A 19,815-nucleotide genomic window follows, 5' to 3' on the forward strand; every position below is an offset into this window, starting at 1 on the left:
GGTGAGATGCATGGTGGACTGACAACGTCAGACCACAAATATAACCTTACCTTCTCAGCATTCGCCTGATATCAGCCATCGCCATGACATGGTTCGTCATAAGATCTGTCTCAGCTGTCAATGTCAGACCACAAGACGTGTCGCCTGTTATAAATGACCCACGCTGAACTGTCCCACCAAACTCAATGACAGGGGGGCGCTACCATCGTTCAACTATATGGTTTCCAACATGGCAAAAATCGGAACCAGCGATCCGGTATTGACGGTGGCGCCCCGCTGTCAATGTCATGCATAGGACAGTTCAGTATTATGGAACTATATTAACAACTTCAATACCAGCCTTGTCTTAAGATGATCTGTCACAAGTGTCAATGTCAGACAGAACACAAGTGTCACCTAATATCAAGAATAAGACACTTACCTTCTCAGCATTCGCCTGTTTGATGTCAGCCGTCGCTTTAATGTTGTCGCGGTTGATCAACACCTTGTTGTGCGACATCGGGTGCTGATTGTTCTGACGTTCCGCAGGCTTGGCTGCCTGTTGACCCACTGGTGCTGTGTTTTCTTGCTTATTCTGCGGAGTAAGGTACTTAGGTTAATCGTTATTCACAATTTTATAGATTTTAAAGACTAACTGTATCTATCTACGGTTTCACCTGTGTGTGAGCAATTGAGTTTGCCACAAAAAGGCCGACTTATTTGGCAGTTATCATTATAATGTGTGATTCTGATTAATAGTAAACAATAATACTGTAAGGTTACAACAAAATCTTTTCAGTACTTTCTGCGTGAAAGTAACCTTTCATAACTTTCCTATTTATAGGATTAGCTTCGTCTGCGTAAATTTCAGTCTTTCAAAGAAAGTTTAGTGGTTTAAGCGTAAAGAAAATAGATAGGCAGAGTTGCTTTCGTAATAATAATATCAATACGGATCAGTTAGATTGAAAGAAAGTAGGATAAAAGAATAGTAAGATTAGATCTAGCGCTGGGAGCGGCATAAGTGTTTTTGTCATGTCAAAAGTCAGTGATACTTGAAATATGCTTCCAGATGTGTATGTTCTGTCAAGTCATGTCAATGTCACCACTCCCTGGCACTGACTCATTTAAGCTATAGAATGTAACAGAGAACTGTCAATACCAACCTCAGGCTTATGCCAGAAGACCTTGATGAATCGGTTGTTGAGAACCGCCTCGGTACTCTTGAAAGCGACGTTGGCTTCTGTAGGAGTGGAGAACGTAATGAGAGCCGCCTCAGGGTCACCTTCGAAGCACACCTAGAACAATCATTCCATTAATAAATACGTTCATCATCACTTCAGCTACAGGTCTACTGGTGAATATAGGCCGCCCTCAACACCTAGAATAATCATCCAATGAGGGCTTTCGATTTTTACCTAACAGTTGGCACCCCTGGCGATTGACAGGACCTTACTCTACAGTGGCGGCATCTTGATGAGTGCAAATGCGATAGTCCTCCTACCACTTTAGCGCTCACCAGCTGGCGCAACTGTCTTCGCTACTAGCAAGTGACAGGACCTTACTCTACAGTGGCGCTAACTGGTGAGCGCTAAAACGATAGCCCTCATTAATCAATTCGTTCATCATCATCATCACTTCAGCCATAGAACGTTTACTGCTGAACATAGGCTTGCCCCAATGATATCCAGATTGGCTTATTGGTATCGGCCTGCAACCAGCGCCAATAACTTCGGACAAAGGCCTTCACAATTGACCTTCACGACCCTCTAATTTACCAGAGGCAAATGGAGGATTTGGTCTATACTCCCCACGCTGACCAAACGGGTTGAGGAGGCCTGGTTGTTCGCATATTTGTACCTAAGTCACCTTTACGATAATCCTCAGGAAGTGTAAGTGGTCCCTATTTGTTTTTAACGCACAGCTGTAGCGTCCTTCTGTAGTTGAACCAAACGCTATTGTAACTACTAACTTATTATTACACGTTGATTTAAGTTTCATGAGATAAAATACGATGATGAAACACAATAAGGAAGCTAAGGTGTATGTAATGCTTCCTTCCGAGCGGGTGTCGGGGTGATCAAGGCCCAGTTGATGATACTATCTCGATTTTTCATAAATAGGTAGATAAACTACTACTACTAATACTAATACTAATTCATAAATAGTTAGATAAACTAGGCAGGTTAAAAAAACTCCGACACCACGATGCAGGATTGCAAGCGCGGTGGTGTAAACCATAGTAACTCATGTGTCAGCGCCATCTGTTGGTTGGTGACTACCAACTAGCCTCAGAGTAAATACAAATGAGTAGGTCATCTTCATAGAAACGCACGGGCGCGGTTTGTATGTGAGCGCGCCAACACGTATGCGGCGCGCACGCACACACTGACAAAATTTAGCGGGGATTAGCGGGAAGTTGCGCCGAATTTTGTCAGTGTGTGCGTGCATTTTTTTTTTTTAGTATTGGCGCGCTCACATACAAACCGCGCTCGGTCCGTTTCTATGAAGTTGACCTACTCATTTGTATTTACTCTGCTAGCCTGTAGTGATGCATCGATAGATGTCGCCACAGTTTCTCAAACATACCTGTATGTTAACGATCTTGCCAAACTTGCAGAAGTGGTTGTTAAGATGCGTTATCTCGTTGAGACCCCGCGGCACCTTCTTCACTTCAAGGGAACAGTTGGCTGCGTTCGCGGGTAAGGGCGGTCGGGGCGCTCCTGTAGATATATAAATGTCACCGTGAAATTGTGGATTCCCGTCAGTTTATAATGTAACGCGTGAGATTGTGAACTGACAGTGGGTTAGGTTAGATTAAGGAGAGGTTAAAGGCGGTTTATCTTTGCGCCTTTTATAAGATTCCGTAGTGTTTTGAAGTATTTCTGTAAAGGTCTTTTTTTATGCAAGACAAGGCAGGTATTTGACCGCAATCGCACCTGGTGTTAAGTGAGATGCAGTCTAGGATGGTACATATCTGCCCTGTAAGTGCCTATTCACTGTCGCTTTGAAAAGGCCCGGGTTATAATGTTCAGGAAATACAGCAGCAGACAGCGAATTCCAGTCCCTAGCTGTTCGCATTATAAAAGAGTCATCGAAACGCTTAGTGCGAGCTGGTGTAATGTCAACAATATAGGGATGGTACGCTAACCTGCGTCTGGTTCCCCGATGATGGAAGGGGGCTGGTGGAATCAGGTCGTATAATTCGTTAACGATTACTCGATAGGATCGCAACTCAGCGATTTGGTATCGTTGAAGTTTTGTTACGTGAATAAGGCTACTGATCCTTGTAATAAATATTTGTGTATTATTATTATGATGTAACTTACCCAGCCGGTTGTAGTCGAACTGCTTCTTGTGAGGAGGCGGGTGTCGCGGCGGCGCCTCGTGACGCAGCCTAGGCGCGAAACTGGAGTTAGACGGTTAGAGAATACTATGAGATGATGCTACGATGGGCACTAAACTACATCAACTACTAATAATGTAATTAATAACTTTTCTAGCGTTAAGAGTCACATCTCCAACAAAATGTTTTAATAATTTTAAAAAATCTAATTTATTGCCTACGGTAACAAGTACATGAAAAGTAGATTATTTGACACTATTTTCCAATACAATAATTCTAAAGCACAACTTTTTAAAGACACTTCATTCTGGTCTTAAAAACTTAATTAATTTTATATTACAGATTTTTGATTTAGGGCTCTTTTGGTTGCATTGTATTGTAATTTAAAAAAGTAGTTAGAGTTGACAAAATAGTGACATCATAGCCTTATAATGCTATACAAAATCTATGGGAGTCTCGTTTTGACAGTTTTAAAAATTACGTCAATTGATTGATGGTGTCAAATAGTCTATTGTCTCTCTTATAAAGTTTTGTATGGCTGACCCATGCTGACCTGTCCCACCAAACTCAACGACAGGGGGGCGCTACCATCGTTCAACTATATGGTTTCCAACATGTCAAAAATCGGAAACAGCGATCCGGTATGGACGGTGGCGCCCCGCTGTCAATGTCATGGATAGGACAGTTCAGTCACAGTAGATAAATCAACAGTACGGAAGCTTCATACAAACGCTCGAAATCAGACTCACGCACACAGACGCACGCTTTACACGAGCTCTAAGCGAACCTCGCAGTCCATCCGTCGCGAGTGTCGCGCGCGTTGAGTTTTTAATAATAATTTTATTGCATGCACTGTCCGCTGTATTTTTAAAAAACATGCCACGAGTGTATTGCGTAGTATACGGCTGCTTGAACTCGGCATCAGTAAGTATCCGGTATTTTATTTATGAGAATAGAATATCTTCTACCGGCTTCTAATAGTATTTAATCAATTTATTCGATTATGTATTCGATCATTATAGAACCTAATTAACGTTTTATTTTTTTGTTAACTACTTAGTCAATTAATTTATTCCAATAGGTATTTGATAATTAAAAAGCCTAAATAAACGTTTTTATGTTGGAAACCAACAAGGAGTTTTGTATACTTTTTATTACTTTTTCTTCTAAACAAAATAAAATCAACTTCTACTTTGACAGCTCAAGAAAGTTGTTTCATTTCATACATTTTATACATATTTTAATACATTATTCAGTAATACAATAAATAATTTATGTCATAAGCAACATAAATTTGGTGCCGAAACCCATACATCATTTACATTGGTTTTTTTGTGTGCTGCTGGAAAATTATCCCGAGGGCCAACGCCGGCATAGTTGCCGATTGCAGTAGATAATTATGGCTACCCAGGTTTGTGGTGACACTAACCAAAAAACCAAGCTTTTACAAGGGCAGTGCAAGGCCGCTATAACACGATGTGTTACTTTTTTGGACAAAAAGTCAGACCCGAGTGTGTTTGAACTGACGAACCGACGGAAGGCAGTTGAAGAAGCGTTCGCACGCTACAACCAGCTGGCGGACGAGGCCATTCTACAAGGCCAGGAGGTGTTTGACGGTGACGAGGAGTTCGAGGACCGCTATTACGATGTCCTCTCCCGTAAAATAAGTAAGCCAGAACTTTATTAATTTTATAAAGATTAAGAGTGCCAACCCTAACACTCAGTTGAAGTGTAGGTATTTAACTCGCCGAAAGGGCTAAGTTTCCGTACTGCTTTAGCTCATATATCTACTGTGGTTCAGTATTTTGGAACTATACGAGGTATCTCATGTACACTGACAATACGCACCTGGGTATGGGTATGAGCTCGCGGGGCGGGTGCGGCGGGTGCGGCGGGTGGTGCGGGTAGGGCGCGAAGCCGCCGCCCATCCAGATGTCCGGCGTCAGCGGGTTGTATTCTGGAACGATTCAGTTTTATAATTATCTATCCTACCTCAGTGTAAGTCAGAATATCTGAGTGCCTGAAGACCAAAGTCTACAGCCCATGTGTGTTACCAGGCCTGTTCATCTCCGCGAGTTTACATCGAAAACAAAACACGCACGATGGCCCACCTACAGGATACTATTCGACAAGGCCTCACATACGAGCGAACATTGACTCACGCACGCGTATTCTTGTGTATGATGGAAGAAAATAAAGAAAATGGTGTACTAAATACTGTGCAGTATTTAACTGCCCAAATACTAATAAAAACACAGAATGTACTTTTTTAAGTTGCCTCAAGTCACTGAGAGGTAAATAAGTAGTTAATATTATTCATGATAATTAATGCTAAATCATCTACATATTTCCTCCGCCATTTTCCGCAGTTTGGCACCTCACGTCACATCATTTTACCGAAGTCAGCCCTATAGCTTCGGCGCAGTGCCGATCACTGACGTTTGTCAACAAAATGGTGCTTGACTCTTGAGACAAGCTAAATTACACCATATTGTTAATGACATTGAGCATACATTTTTTTAAATACCTTCGCGAAGTAAAACTTCTGTACGTAGTACCACTGAGAGGTAAATAAGTAGTTAATATTATTCATGATAATTAATGCTAAATCATCTACATATTTCCTCCGCCATTTTCCGCAGTTTGGCACCTCACGTCACATCATTTTACCGAAGTCAGCCCTATAGCTTCGGCGCAGTGCCGATCACTGACGTTTGTCAACAAAATGGTGCTTGACTCTTGAGACAAGCTAAATTACACCATATTGTTAATGACATTGAGCATACATTTTTTTAAATACCTTCGCGAAGTAAAACTTCTATACGTAGTACTTATTATTATTCTGTGGTGTTACCAGTGATGACTTAAGTTTCGGCCAAACCAACGCGATCACACGCTATCAGCCGGCGTGCAGCGATGGCGATCAATGCATATAAGTCTGATCGCCATCGCTGATCGCGTTGGTTTGGCTGAACCTTTATGGCGAGGAAACGTGGCCCCTCACTATAGGTCTTATACAGAAGCTCAAAATTGCACAGCGTACTATAGTCCAGTCATTATAGTAAGTTCACCTCGGAATTCGAGATACCCAGCTGTAAGTCTGTAAATACGTGTATATTGACACCCTAAAAGTTGTCTCAAAACCTACATATGGTAGGGTGTAAGCAACTATTAAATTTCAAGGTCAACGGTCACAAAAATCGTTTTTTTGAGTTTTTTTTAGAAATATCTCATTTCCTGTGGGTTATTGCTATTTGTATTTATTATCAATATTGTAGAATACTAAATTCTCTACAAATTTTGTTTAAAAACTTTTTTTATACGGTGAACCGTTTTCGAGATAGAGGGCGGAGAGCGCGCGGTCACTGCATCACTTCAGGTCTACTTAAGCGGTTTAGATTTTTCATACAAAAGGATTTTCCCGCTAATTCCTGTGGGAATTTCGGGAATTCCTTGTTGTAACTAAGCTTTGAGTTTACTAAGGTACCTACATGCCAAATTTCAAGCGTCTAACTTCCGTTAAGCGTTTAGATTTTTCATACAAAAGGATTTTCCCGCTAATTCCTGTTCCCGTGGGAATTCCTAAGTATACTATAACCTGCCCAGGTGTATGAAGAATAATTGTACCAAGTTTCGTTAAAATCCGTCGAGTAGTTTTTGTTTCTATAAGGAACATACAGACGGACAGAATTCTATACATGAAATATATTTTCAAAATAACTATCAGGGGGTGATTAGTGATCGATACTGATGCCAAAAATGCAATCAGTAAAATTTTTGTCTGTCTGTCTGTCCGTCTGTATGTTCCTTATAGAAACAAAAACTACTCGACGGATTTTAACGAAACTTGGTACAATTATTCTTCATACACCTGGGCAGGTTATAGTATACTTAGGAATTCCCACGGGAACAGGAATTAGCGGGAAAATCCTTTTGTATGAAAAATCTAAACGCTTAACGGAAGTTAGACGCTTGAAATTTGGCATGTAGGTACCTTAGTAAACTCAAAGCTTAGTTACAACAAGGAATTCCCGAAATTCCCACAGGAATTAGCGGGAAAATCCTTTTGTATGAAAAATCTAAACCGCTTAAGTAGACCTGAAGTGATGCAGTGACCGCGCGCTCTCCGCCCTCTATCTCGAAAACGGTTCACCGTATAAAAAAAGTTTTTAAACAAAATTTGTAGAGAATTTAGTATTCTACAATATTGATAATAAATACAAATAGCAAAAAACCCATAGGAAATGAGATATTTCTAAAAAAAGCGCAAAAAACCGATTTTTGTGACCGTTGACCTTGAAATTTAATAGTTGCTTACACCCTACCATATGTAGGTTTTGAGACAACTTTTAGGGTGTCAATATACAAGTATTTACAGACTTACAGCTGGGTATCTCTAATTCCGAGATTCTTACCTAATTTAAGCTTAAATGACTGGACTACTATGGAGAGGGCTATGCTCAGTGTTTCTTTACGAGATCGAATCAGAAATGAGGAGATCCGTAAACGAACTAAAGCTTGCTAATCCGTCGGGCTATTTCAGTGTGACGTCCTCCCACAAGGTGAACCGATGACCTGATAAAGGTAGCAGGAAGGCGCTGAATTCAAGCCGCAACCAATTGGCCGATGTGGAAATCATTGAGGGAGGCCTATGTTCAGCAGTGGACGTTCTGTGGCTGAAATGATGATGATGATGATAATGACACTCTTTCTTTACGATAAAGCCTAGACTGTAAACTGTTTGTATACCTATTACAAATACAAATAAATAAATGGTGATGAGTCCTAGATAAAAATGATATCTAAACATCTGCCACACCCTCTAACTCGAGAGGTCGACGCTTAGATCTCACTGGCTTTGCTTTGTCAAATACGGTGATTAATTTCGTTGCGTGTCCAATGACAGTTAACTTCCCCCCGGGACAAACTTGACCTTCACTGGTTGGGTTATTGGCGGTCAAGCTGTAGATCCTGGCTACACAGGAGTTACAACGGTGGGAACGAGAGATGGGAATAGTGCCGTTTGGCATTGATGATAATGATGATGACTTACCAGGCACAGAAGGCGGTACAGTGAGCACTCGCGTGAGGGCCGCGTCTTCTAATACTAGAGGGTCGGCGCCGTGGTCCCACTGACACAGATCGCCTCGCATGCAGTAACCCTTTTCTGTATGGAAAAAATAGAAATTAATGGTTTAAATGTTTGAAAAACATAACTTGTTGAGGCGCAGTCGGGTAATAAATAATTTAGTTGAAGCGTTAACCATCAAATAAAAAGCGTTTCAAGCGCACATCAAAGTCATCAAAGCACAAAAACACTTCATTCTGCCGACACACTGTGGCGCTAAGTTTTGAATGTGACGTGAATGGACGTGTTGACACCACCAATCAAATGACGTACTTTTTAAAACTGTCAAAACGAAACTCCCATAGATTTTGTATGGCACTACAAGTGACGTCACTATTTTGTCAACTCAATTAAACTACTTTTTTCAATTACAATGCGACCAAAAATCGTAATAAAACAAGTAATTTTAAAATTAATTAAGTTTTTGAGACCAGAATGAAGTGTCTTTTTAGAAAAGTTTGATTTCGAATAATTTGGGGAATCTTGTCAAATTGTCTATTTTAATAGGACACGCGACGATTCAACGCACGCTTGAACGCTTTCTGCATGGCTGTATGTAACGTGACGTAGACGTAGAAAGTGTGACGTCACGTTTTTGATGTCAACTTTACCGAATTAATCGTAAAGATTTTCAAGGCGAGAGTGATATATACCATCCTAGACTGCACCCCACTTAACATCAGGTGCGATTGTGGTCAAATAATTGCCTTGTTTTGCATAAAAAAAAAAACTAATCAGAATAAATATTTTCTGTTGTAAGCGCTTGGAAAGTAGAAGCAGAGAACCGTCATTCTCAGCACTGGCCCATTTATTGTCCCGAAGCAGTGGTAGGGATAATACTGGGACGTGTGAAAGTGCTTTTTAAAAGCCTACTTTCAATGACCCTCCTTCTGGCGCAGTCGGGTAAAAATAAAATGAGTTTTTATAAGTTGCGAAATCGCCTTTATACTATGACATAAATGACATGTATAGTTCCAAAATACTGAACTGTCCTATGCATGACATTGACAGTGGGGCGCCACCGTCAATACCGGATCGCTGGTTCCGATTTTTGCCATGTTGGAAACCATATAGTTGAACGATGGTAGCGCCCCCCTGTCATTGAGTTTGGTGGGACAGTTCAGCGTGGGTCAACTTTTATGAAAGAACAGTAACAAAATAAATATCCAATCTTACCGTCAAAATCTTTGCATCGTCGTTTGTACAGGTCATTGTGGTCCAGTCTGTCCCGCGCGTCCCGCGGGGACACGGAGCGGTCGCGCGATCTGTCCCGTGACCTGTCAATCAACAACAATCACTGGTAAAGTACAACGACTCTGAAACGTCAAGTATTGATAGTAGCGCCTTCTTGTCAATGTCATATTTATGGCCGTCTCTAATTTTGTAATGCCACCTGGAGGGAAAGTACTCTTAATAATGCAGATAGAAAATTTTACTCAAAGAAAACATTCCTTTATTTTTGAAAAGAAATAGAACTGCATATACAGGGTGTTAGGTAAATGGGTATATGAGCCGACACTAGCCCATGTTAACATGGTCATATAAATGGTATGGTGAAGTCAGAAAATTGATATCTTCATTTTAATTATTTTAAATTTCATACAAATCAGATTTTATAAAATTTATTTTGTATGAAAATTTAAAAATATTAAATGATGATATGAAATTTCTGACTTCACCATACCATTTATATGACCAATATGACCATGTTAACATGGGCTAGTGTCGGCTCATATATCCATTTACCTAACACCCTGTATATTTATTTTATAACATGTTTTTCTACTTATTTCAATAAGTTTTTTAAGATTCATAGTCTCACCTGTCCCTGTCTCTAGAGCGGGACAGCCTGTCCCTATGCTCCCTGTCGCGCGATATCCTGTCCCGCTCCAACTCGCGTGGGACGCGCAGTCTTTCCCGCTCTCTCTCGTGGTCTCTTTCCCGCACTGGTACTGGTGACCTTGATCTGTGGTAGTCAAACATTTATTAGAATATGATTGAAATATACTCAACATCAAATAAATCGCACCTTCCGCGACGCGAACTTTAAAGATTTTCTTCTGACACAATCATGGTGCCCCAACAATATTGGTGTTATTTGAAAGCCCAATAAATATCCTTAAAGAAAAATACACTTAATTTCTAAATAAATGATAAACACATACCATAAATGTGACTTGAAAAAAGACCTCACTTTGGGCTCACCTCTGGGATCAATTAGACCAATTTTTATTTGTTATAAAACCAAATAATGATCTCACGTGTCCTCTTTAACAGATGGATAGCGATTAATCCCAACTTAACAGTTTTATAGCCATAAAAGTTGACTCAAGCGTAACTACCTATTTTTTGAAGAAGTGACTCTGGATCCTTCTAAAGACACATTTTTGGGGTAAAAACCTTTCCTTTAATGAAATGAAATTTAGAACTAGGCTTTTGAATGGTGCCAATATTGGTAGGAAGTGGGGATGCATACGTTTGAAAGTGCTTGTCGCGGGAGGCGCGATTTATTTGATGTCGAGTGTATTTTTCATGTAGGTAGGGTCATTTTAGTTAGGCGCAATAAAGGCCAAGTTTGTCCCGGGGGAAATATGAACTGTCATTGGACCCGCAAAGAAATTAATCAGAAGAACATAGCAAGAAGAACACTGGTTTAAAATGACAGAAACATGACTAAATGTCAACTTAAACTTAGGTCCAGCGCTTAACTTGGTCTGTGACTGAGGTGTGGAAGGGATGATTTTGACATAATATGACGTGACAGAGCATAAAAACTCATAAATCTTACTTATTTCTGCAAATAGGCTATAAAAAGCACTTTTACACATACAATACAAATCTGAAGTCTGACATTTGACAAAAAACATTCTCCCGTGTCGCTCCCATACAGTCACACTGACAGAGTTATGTGCTAGATCTATGTCACAACGTGAGTTTGTGAGTTTAACTTTTTGTAATAAGGGGATAATCATTTACTGTGGGGACTGAAAAATATAGAACAGTTAATGAAAAAATTAAAATGTTTTTTATGGCTACACTAAAAAATAAATTACATGTGAAATTTATTTTTTACAGAAATAAAGAAAAAGAAAAAGTTATAAACAAAAAATTGAACCTTAACAAGTTATAATTTTATAGGTAAACAAAAGGTACCAGTCTAAGCATAATGCTGAGCTACAAGCTCAGCGCTGATTTTCAGACTGGCCCTGAAACTAGTCGGTTCGGTTGGGAGGATATTTTGAGGCGCATTTTTTTTTTATCCACAACGAGGAAGCTCTTGGCCTGTATCTCACCTGATGGTAAGTGACGATCAGGCCGAAGGTGGAAGCGAGCTTCACCCGGAATCCTCAACCACGGAGGAACTGGCTATCTTACCTCTAACTGCCGGAACACATGTGGCGGTGTAGGTGTTTTGTGTTCTTAGGTGTTTTGTGTTTTTGTAATATGTTTGTAATAATTCTCACCTGGACCGGCTGCCGACCCTGTCGAGAATCGAAGGCGGCGGGCTTCGGTTTCGGTAGCGACCTCGCGGAGAAGGTGATCGGGACACCGGCCGTCTGGAGACAGAATACAATAGAAACATGATGAACATGATGTACAGGAGACAGAACGGGACTATTCCCACCGCTGCAACTCCTGTGTAGCCAGGATCTACAGCTTGACCGCCAATAACCCAACCAGTGAAGGTCAAGTTTGTCCCGGGGGAAAATTACCTGTCATTGGACCCGCAACGAAATGAATCCGAAGAACATAAGAGTTCGAGGTTAAGATTTAGACTTCCCTGTAGTGCAAAGCGCAGCACATACATCATCTTTCATCATTTCAGCCACACGGAAAGTCTTTCACAGTCCTCTGGGATAAACTTGACTTTTTGTTTGGCTGAAACGATGATGATGATGAAGGACCGCCTTCCTTTCACTGCTGCGCTTTGCGCTGCAGTGAAATCTGAATCTTAATTTCGAACTCCTATGTTCTTCTGATTAATGTCTGTACGGGTTCAATGACAGTTTATCTTTCCCCCGGGACAAACTTGTCCTTCACTGGTTGTGTTATTGGCGGTCAAGCTGTAGATCCTGGCTACACAGGAGTTGCAGGTGGGAACGAGAGGTGGGCATGGGCTTACCCAGGATGACAGGGAGGGGGGCAGACCCTCCTGTCTCCCTGAAAGTAGCTTTGGAAGGAACTTATGCCTGTTTTCACCAACAATCCCTAACTTTTAAGTGACCCCATTCGTTCGTTCGTTCGTTTCAGCCGAAAGACGTCCACTGGAGGACAAAGCCAAGTGAACAAATAAACAAACCCGTATAAAAACAAAATTCCTGTATGCGTTACCATAGGGGTCACTTCAAAATTTATTTATTAGGTATAATATACAACAGTTGACAATCGAGTTTTGTTAGTACACATGGTTAGTAGTTAAAATTAGGGATTGATGGTGAAAACGGGCATAAGTCGAACTATCTGACCAAAAAAATCCGATTTGACCCCCCTAGGCCAAAAGCTGGGTACGCCCTTAGATTTGGGAATAGTCCAGTGGCCTAATTGCCTAATACAGTCAAGATCTCGCTGATGTTCAGAAGTCGTTCCATTGAAAACCAGTTCTATATCCGTATTCATAAGGGTCATTGCGATAGAACGATTACTCGATAGGATTGCATTCAACGATTCCAGTGCCTTAGGTACGTACCTTCTGTCGTCATTGTGAATGTCCCGGGGATGTCTTCTGGCGCGCGCGCGGCGCTCCCACGAGCGCGACCGGCGACGGCGACGCTCCTCTTTGTCGCGCAACTGTTTGAAATCAAATCAAAATTCATACAAGTAAAATTTTATAAAAAAAAAATAAAACCGACTCCAAAAAACCTACACTAAAACGTAGACCAAAAAAAATTGGTTCATAATCGGCGGAGATATTGCGTATAAAAAAGTTCATCCCCAATTTCCCACCCTTGGGGGTGAAATATTTTCTTCAAATTCGCATGAAACCACCCTTTTGATAATACCTATTCAACAAAAAAATAATCGTTCAAATTGGTTTATAATCGGCGGAGATATTGCGTATAAAAAAGTTCATCCCCAATTTTCCACCCCTGGGAGTTGTTTTTTATATTATTAAATTTAAATGGGACCACCCTTGAGGTATTACCTATACGCCGAAAAAAGATTTGTTCAAATCGGTTCATAATTGGCGGAGTTATCGCGTAACAAACATAGAAAAAAAAAACATACGGGTCGAATTGAGAAGCTCCTCCTTTTTGGAAGTCGGTTGAAAATTCATTTATTTTTGCAAATATGCTTTTAGAAAGCACTTTTACACGTCCCAATATTAACCCTACCACTGCTTCGGGACAATAAATGGGCCAGTGCTGAGAAGAAGCAGCGCAAGAAACTCAGTCACTATAGACAGCCTCCTTTTCAAGGGTTTACAGTCTTTAAAATATACAAAATATTATAGTCATAAGTATTGATGTGAGCTAGGTAGTTAAACATTCCAAACATTTTTATCTTTTATATAATCATAAACTTTATTGTAGCCCTTTTTCATAAGGTGCTTTTGGTATGTGCTTTAAATTTATGAATGGGCAATTCTACAACAGTTTGTGGTATCAAATCAAATCAAAACATTAATATTGAGTTATGCCATATGTTTGTCTCGAAGCGCTGGTAGGGCCCAAAAGATAAGGAGACATGTAAAGTGCCCCATAAGGGCTACCTTTTCTTTTTTTATTATTTATATTTTGACGTTCATAAGTGCCACTTGTGGTCTAAACTGAATAAATATTTTCAACCGACTTCAAAAAAGGAGGAGGTTCTCAATTCGACCCGTATGTTTTTTTTTTTCTATGTTTGTTACGCGATAACTCCGCCAATTATGAACCGATTTGAACAAATCTTTTTTCGGCGTATAGGTAATACCTCAAGGGTGGTCCCATTTAAATTAAATAATAGAAAAAACAACCCCCAAGGGTGGAAAATTGGGGATGAACTTTTTTATACGCAATATCTCCGCTGATTATAAATCAATTTGAACGATTATTTTTTTGTTGAATAGGTATTATCAAAAGGGTGGTTTCATGCGAATTTGAAGAAAATATTTCACCCCCAAGGGTGGAAAATTAGGGATTAACTTTTTATACGCAATATTTTTAATTTTTAGTTTTTTTTTGTGTTCACGCATTTGAAGTCGGTTTTATTTTTTTTAAAAGTTATTTGATTTTGATTGAGTTCGTTCCTTCATTCGTTTCAGCCAAATGACATCCACTGCTGGACAAAGGCCTCCCTCAAGGTTTTCCACAATGAACGGTCCTGCGCTGCCCGCATCCAGGCTCTTCCAGCGACCTTTACCAGATCGTCGGTCCACCTAGTAGGCCTGCCCGTGGCCGCGTGGTCGCCACTCGAGAACTTTTCTGCCCCAACGGCCATCGTCTCTACGAGCTATGTGCCCCGCCCACTGCCACTTGATTTTAGCAATTCTGCGAGCTATGTCGGTCACTTTGGTTCTCTCTTGTAACAAGTCACTGTAAACGCCACTGTTGTAACAAGAGTGACGCTGTCAATAGCATTCATTAAATCTTCCTGCGTGCAGTTGTTTGGGCACGCAGAGCACGACGTCATAATACAGGGTGTTGATTTCAAAACTGGCCATATTTAGGGAGTTGATTATGTAGCCTTATTCTGATCACGAATCAGTAAAAAATTGAGTTCGAAAAATTTTTAAACGAACTGTAACTTTAGTTGGTCAAAGAAAAATATCTATTATCACTGCCTACTTTACGTGGCTGCCTTCAGTAGCAATCCGACATGATAATCGAGCAATCCGCGTAGCTCGATGGGTGCCGCAGTGTAAACTATTGCAGTATTGCGAGGCACAGTACAGTTGATGTCGCACGAAAAATATTCGCTAAAAATTCCACGTTCGTTTGTATTTTTTTTTTGGTGGATAATGCGTTTATTTATATCATAATAGATGACGTATATAAATATGGCGAGGATTGAAAGCAACACCCTGTATAGTGTTTTTCTGCAAATATCTTTAAAAATCTTGGTTTATCGACACTATGATATAACTAGATGTAAGAACTCACCGAGTCGGCCCTCCGGTCTCGTCTCCTTGGCGCGTGGTCCACTGGTTCTTCCAGTAATTCTGTCAGGGGCAAAACCTGCAAACGAAAGGTTATTTTAAAATTTTAAATTTATGTTATCACTTTTCCCGCGACTTCGTACGCGTGGAAATAGTTTGAATAATATATTTCCTTAACTAGCTTTTGCCCGCGGCTTCACCCGCGTGAAATTTAGTGTCATACATCGTCATAAATTACACATTTCAAAGCACATAAAATCCTCACCTTGACAAGAGTCTGTTCCGTGGGCGGCGCCCTAGGCACCGCCGGCGCTGGGGCGGGCTTCGCCGCGGTCCGCGAGACCACCACGCGGTGTCTCGGAGGCCGGGGCTCCGCGGCCGGCGCGGGCGCGGCGGCGAGAGGGGACTCCGCCCCGTTGGTCGTCACGGCCGGCGGTAGAGGCACTGGAGAGGAGATATTTTGTTGACAAAAGCACTATTTATGTATACCTTTCACTAAATTGAGGTGGGCGAAACTCTAAATAACCTAGTGAAGAATATTTGACACTGATGACATGTTCCAAATATAGATGACCCACGCTGAACTGTCCCACCAAACTCAATGACAGGGGAGCGCTACCATCGTTCAACTATATGGTTTCTAACATGGCAAAAATCGGAACTATTGATCCGGTATTGACGGTGGCGCCCCACTGTCAATGTCATGCATAGGACAGTTCAGTATTTTGGAACTATACCACGGTAATACTATCTATACAGTATTCCAACTCGGCCATATTTTTGAAATAAATGTCAACAGCCCCGCGGTACGTCACTGTATGACAACATGCGATAGGGCTGCCCACCCGCAGACCCTATTTTCATTACATCTGCCTACTTAGAATTTCTATCTAGTTTTGTGAATGTACCATCGCCAACAGTGTTAGCTATCCATTGCCTGTCATGTCATCTCGTTCTATCGCAAAGAATCGCCATTTGATGAGAGCGAGAACAAAAACGGAAATGGATAGTTAACAGTGAGGCTGTGTGTACCTATTTTGTGATTGTAATTTTTATTTTATTTTGACAAACAAAATACTTTGCGAATGAAATACAATAAAAATGCATGTTGTTTTGTGATTAGTAGATGAGGCTGAGGCGTACAAAATGCTTGATTATTATACAGGGTGTTAGGTAAATGGGTTTATAAGTCGACATTAACCCATGTTAACATGTGCATATAAATGGTATGGTGAAGTCAGAAAATTGATATCATCATTTTAATAATTTTAATTTTCATACAAATCTGATTTTATAAATTTTATTTTGTATGAAAATTAAAAAAATAAATGATAATATCACTGACTTCACCATACCATTTATATGCATATGTCAACATGGGCTAGTGTCGGCTTATAAACCCATTTACCTAACACCCTGTATAAATAGGTACTTGTAATTATTTTTATAAAAAAAGAGCGCTTACTGTTTAAAAAACAACACATCGTCCGTTTATTACTGTGGCACATTCGCGACACCCCCGACTTTTGCATGTCGAGCGCATACCGAGATTTGAATTTCGAAGGAAAGCTCGCGTTTCGTCCGTTTGTATGAAGTTACAATACTGTATTATGGTTTTATGGTTTTAGATATTTATTTTTCTAAAAGAATACAATTATATTCACTTATAAGAAAAATACAGAATACACTTTATAATAAATAAGCAGCAAGTGCACGCAACAGACAAGCTAGTTTCATTTATGTATTAAATGAAACTAGGTACAGAAAATAATGAAGTTAAAATAAAATAAAATAATAACAAACCGCTCAAATGCTATATTTTTTCAAATTCAAGTGTAGTTTTATTCTTAACCTACCCACACTGCAACCACAAAACCAGCAACCTGCTTGGCTTCCATTACGTAACGCTCAACAGTTGCTATCACAGTTGCTATGTGACCGGTTTTTTTTTTTTCTTACATTACGAGTAGAATTTTTAATAAAAACGCGAGAATGTGAATGAATGAATGTGCTCGTACAATGAACCAGATTATTATTATTATTTTTTTTTTTTTTTTTTCACGAGAATTCTAGAAAGTGTTTTGTAATGTAGTGCTTTAATTTCTTTTTAAACGAGTGACTATACTGTCGACATTTTCCAAAGACTGTCAAAATGTTCCAAACACTGTCGTTGTATTCCAACATGTTCCAAAGACACTCCAAACACTGTCGACGTGTTCCAAAGACTGTCTACATGTTCCAAAGACACTCCAAACATTGTAGATGTGTACCAAAGACACTCCAAACACTATCGACGTGTTCCAAAGACACTCCAAACATTGTAGACGTGTTCTAAAGACACTCCAAACACTGTCAACATGTTCCAAACACTGTCATCGTGTTTCAAAGACTGTCAACATGTTCCAAAGACTGAAAACGTGTGGGAAAACTGCTAAATACTAATAAATTGTCGTCTTACCCTCGGCCGTGTTGTGCTCGGGCTCCGCAGCTGGCTCGGGCGCTGGCGCGGGCGGCGGCGACGGCCGCTTCTCGGTCGGCAAGAGGTACTCGTGCGTCTCCAGAGATTTGAACAGCATGTCCACGAACGGTTTGGTTTCTGTTGACAATGGTAAACATAATAATAATTACACTTTATTGCACACCTTACAAAACATTAAAAACAGATGCACAAACTAAAGTATTACTCATCTAACGTACCGACGTTTGTACATCGGCAAATTAGAAATAGAAAAGAAATAACAAAAAGAAATGGCACAATTTATGCCGTCCTATCGCTAGGAAGCGATCTTTTGTAATCATCAATTAGTTTTCGTTTTAGGCCGGCAATGCTTGAAGCAGTCAGGGTCGACAGCTTCAAGCTGCGACTGCACAGTGAACTGCAGAGTTCTATGGACGCACATACACGAACCGCTCGAGCAGTTGCAACTGATTCGGGCGGTCGACAGCACGGTGAATTTCGAGCTTTCGAACTGACTGTTCGAGCTGTCGACAGCTCTCGCGCAGTTACCTCCGCCCACTTTCTTCATTCCACGGCGCGCGCGCTTGTGATTTGTTGAGCAGTTAATACCAACTGCTCGAGCAGTTATCACTGGCAGCTTCAAGCTGTTGACTCTTGACTACAAGAGTGGTCCGTGTATGTTGATCACTAACTGCTCGTGCTGTCCGTGTATGGCGGGCCTTACCAATAATACGATCTAAAAAAGAAAATAGGTCGTACAGCTGATGAGTAACCACCAGGTATCGGTAAACGTAGTCACTCTGTAGACCAACGATCTGATGCAGGTCACGGAAAGCACCTGGATGCGGGAAAAAATGTAAAATCCTGTCTTAACGGTTGGCTACGTCATAATAACTATCTGCGTACTGAATATCAACACAATCAGCAAATATAATTTATCGGCGGTCAAGCTGTAGATCCTGGCTACACAGGAGTTGCAGCGGTGGGAACGAGAGGTGGGAATACTCCCTTAGAACATACTCTGCCTCGTCATAGGTTTTTAACACCGTTATATCATAGAATCTACTCACCATGTTGCAGAAACAAGTCAAGCTGGTCGACCATGCCATCTCGCAGCTCCTCGAGAGGCTTGTCCTTCTTGACCAGAGCGTAAATACAATATTATCTCTCAATCCATACAAACTTTGGACTCTCTAAATCTAAGGCGATGAAATACATCCCTTTTAGTTCATAGCAGTCTTATCAATTCGGAAAGGGATCAACACCGTGTCGCCTTCCGCGAGCTGTCATCGCCTTTCGCGCGCTGTCAACCGCGAGGCGAGGCGTTTACGTTACGGTGCGGTTAATGTGCGTTGCAGTATGGAGTTTCATACAAAAAATACTGACCGCCTCGAGTTGATACGATCACGATCCGATTCCAGATTGATTGGTGTGCTTCGTCCTTTAGCCTGCATTCCCCATGGCAAGACGCGTTGGGGAAGTTTGAATATTACCCGTTATATCATAGAACCTACTCACCATGTTGCAGAAACACGTCAAGCTGGTCGACCATGCCATCTCGCAGCTCCTCGAGAGGCTTGTCCTTCTTGACCAGAGCGTAACTACAACCTCTTCTCTCTATCCATACAAACTTTGGACCAATTTCATCCCCTTAGGGGGTTATTTCTCATCCCCTTAGAGGGTTATTTTTTATCCCCTTGAGGGTTATTTTTGTAAAATACAAAAAGTATCGGGTGGCTACGTCATAATGACTATCTGCGTGCCCAATATCAACGCAATAAAGGATGGTTATATCACACTTATCAATCCAGAAACGGATTAACACCGTA

At 40.8% G+C, this 19,815-nt stretch overlaps 1 protein-coding gene across 3 annotated transcripts in view; it reads right to left on the reverse strand.

Annotated features, from left to right (window-relative positions):
• The window catches only part of swm (Zinc finger protein swm), a 37,705-nt gene that overhangs the window by 13,752 nt on the left and 4,138 nt on the right, over positions 1–19,815 (reverse strand). For 2 of the 3 annotated variants that reach the window (XM_028304968.1, XM_028304970.1), the window contains exons 3-15: positions 17,987–18,124; positions 15,794–15,972; positions 15,533–15,607; positions 13,138–13,238; positions 11,915–12,007; positions 10,273–10,416; positions 9,627–9,727; positions 8,376–8,489; positions 5,171–5,279; positions 3,306–3,385; positions 2,566–2,699; positions 1,143–1,274; positions 422–574 (exon numbers count right to left, since the gene is read on the reverse strand). In XM_028304968.1, coding sequence (XP_028160769.1) covers positions 422–574; positions 1,143–1,274; positions 2,566–2,699; positions 3,306–3,385; positions 5,171–5,279; positions 8,376–8,489; positions 9,627–9,727; positions 10,273–10,416; positions 11,915–12,007; positions 13,138–13,238; positions 15,533–15,607; positions 15,794–15,972; positions 17,987–18,124 — 1,553 coding nt within the window. Of the gene's footprint in view, positions 1–421; positions 575–1,142; positions 1,275–2,565; positions 2,700–3,305; positions 3,386–5,170; positions 5,280–8,375; positions 8,490–9,626; positions 9,728–10,272; positions 10,417–11,914; positions 12,008–13,137; positions 13,239–15,532; positions 15,608–15,793; positions 15,973–17,986; positions 18,125–19,504; positions 19,588–19,815 lie in introns of all 3 variants that reach the window. The other variant, XM_028304969.1, reaches the window with a different exon arrangement.

The sequence above is a fragment of the Ostrinia furnacalis genome, unplaced genomic scaffold (genome assembly GCF_004193835.3).
Source record: "Ostrinia furnacalis isolate ACB-3 unplaced genomic scaffold, ASM419383v2 OfSCF1629, whole genome shotgun sequence".
Classification (NCBI taxonomy): domain Eukaryota; kingdom Metazoa; phylum Arthropoda; class Insecta; order Lepidoptera; family Crambidae; genus Ostrinia; species Ostrinia furnacalis.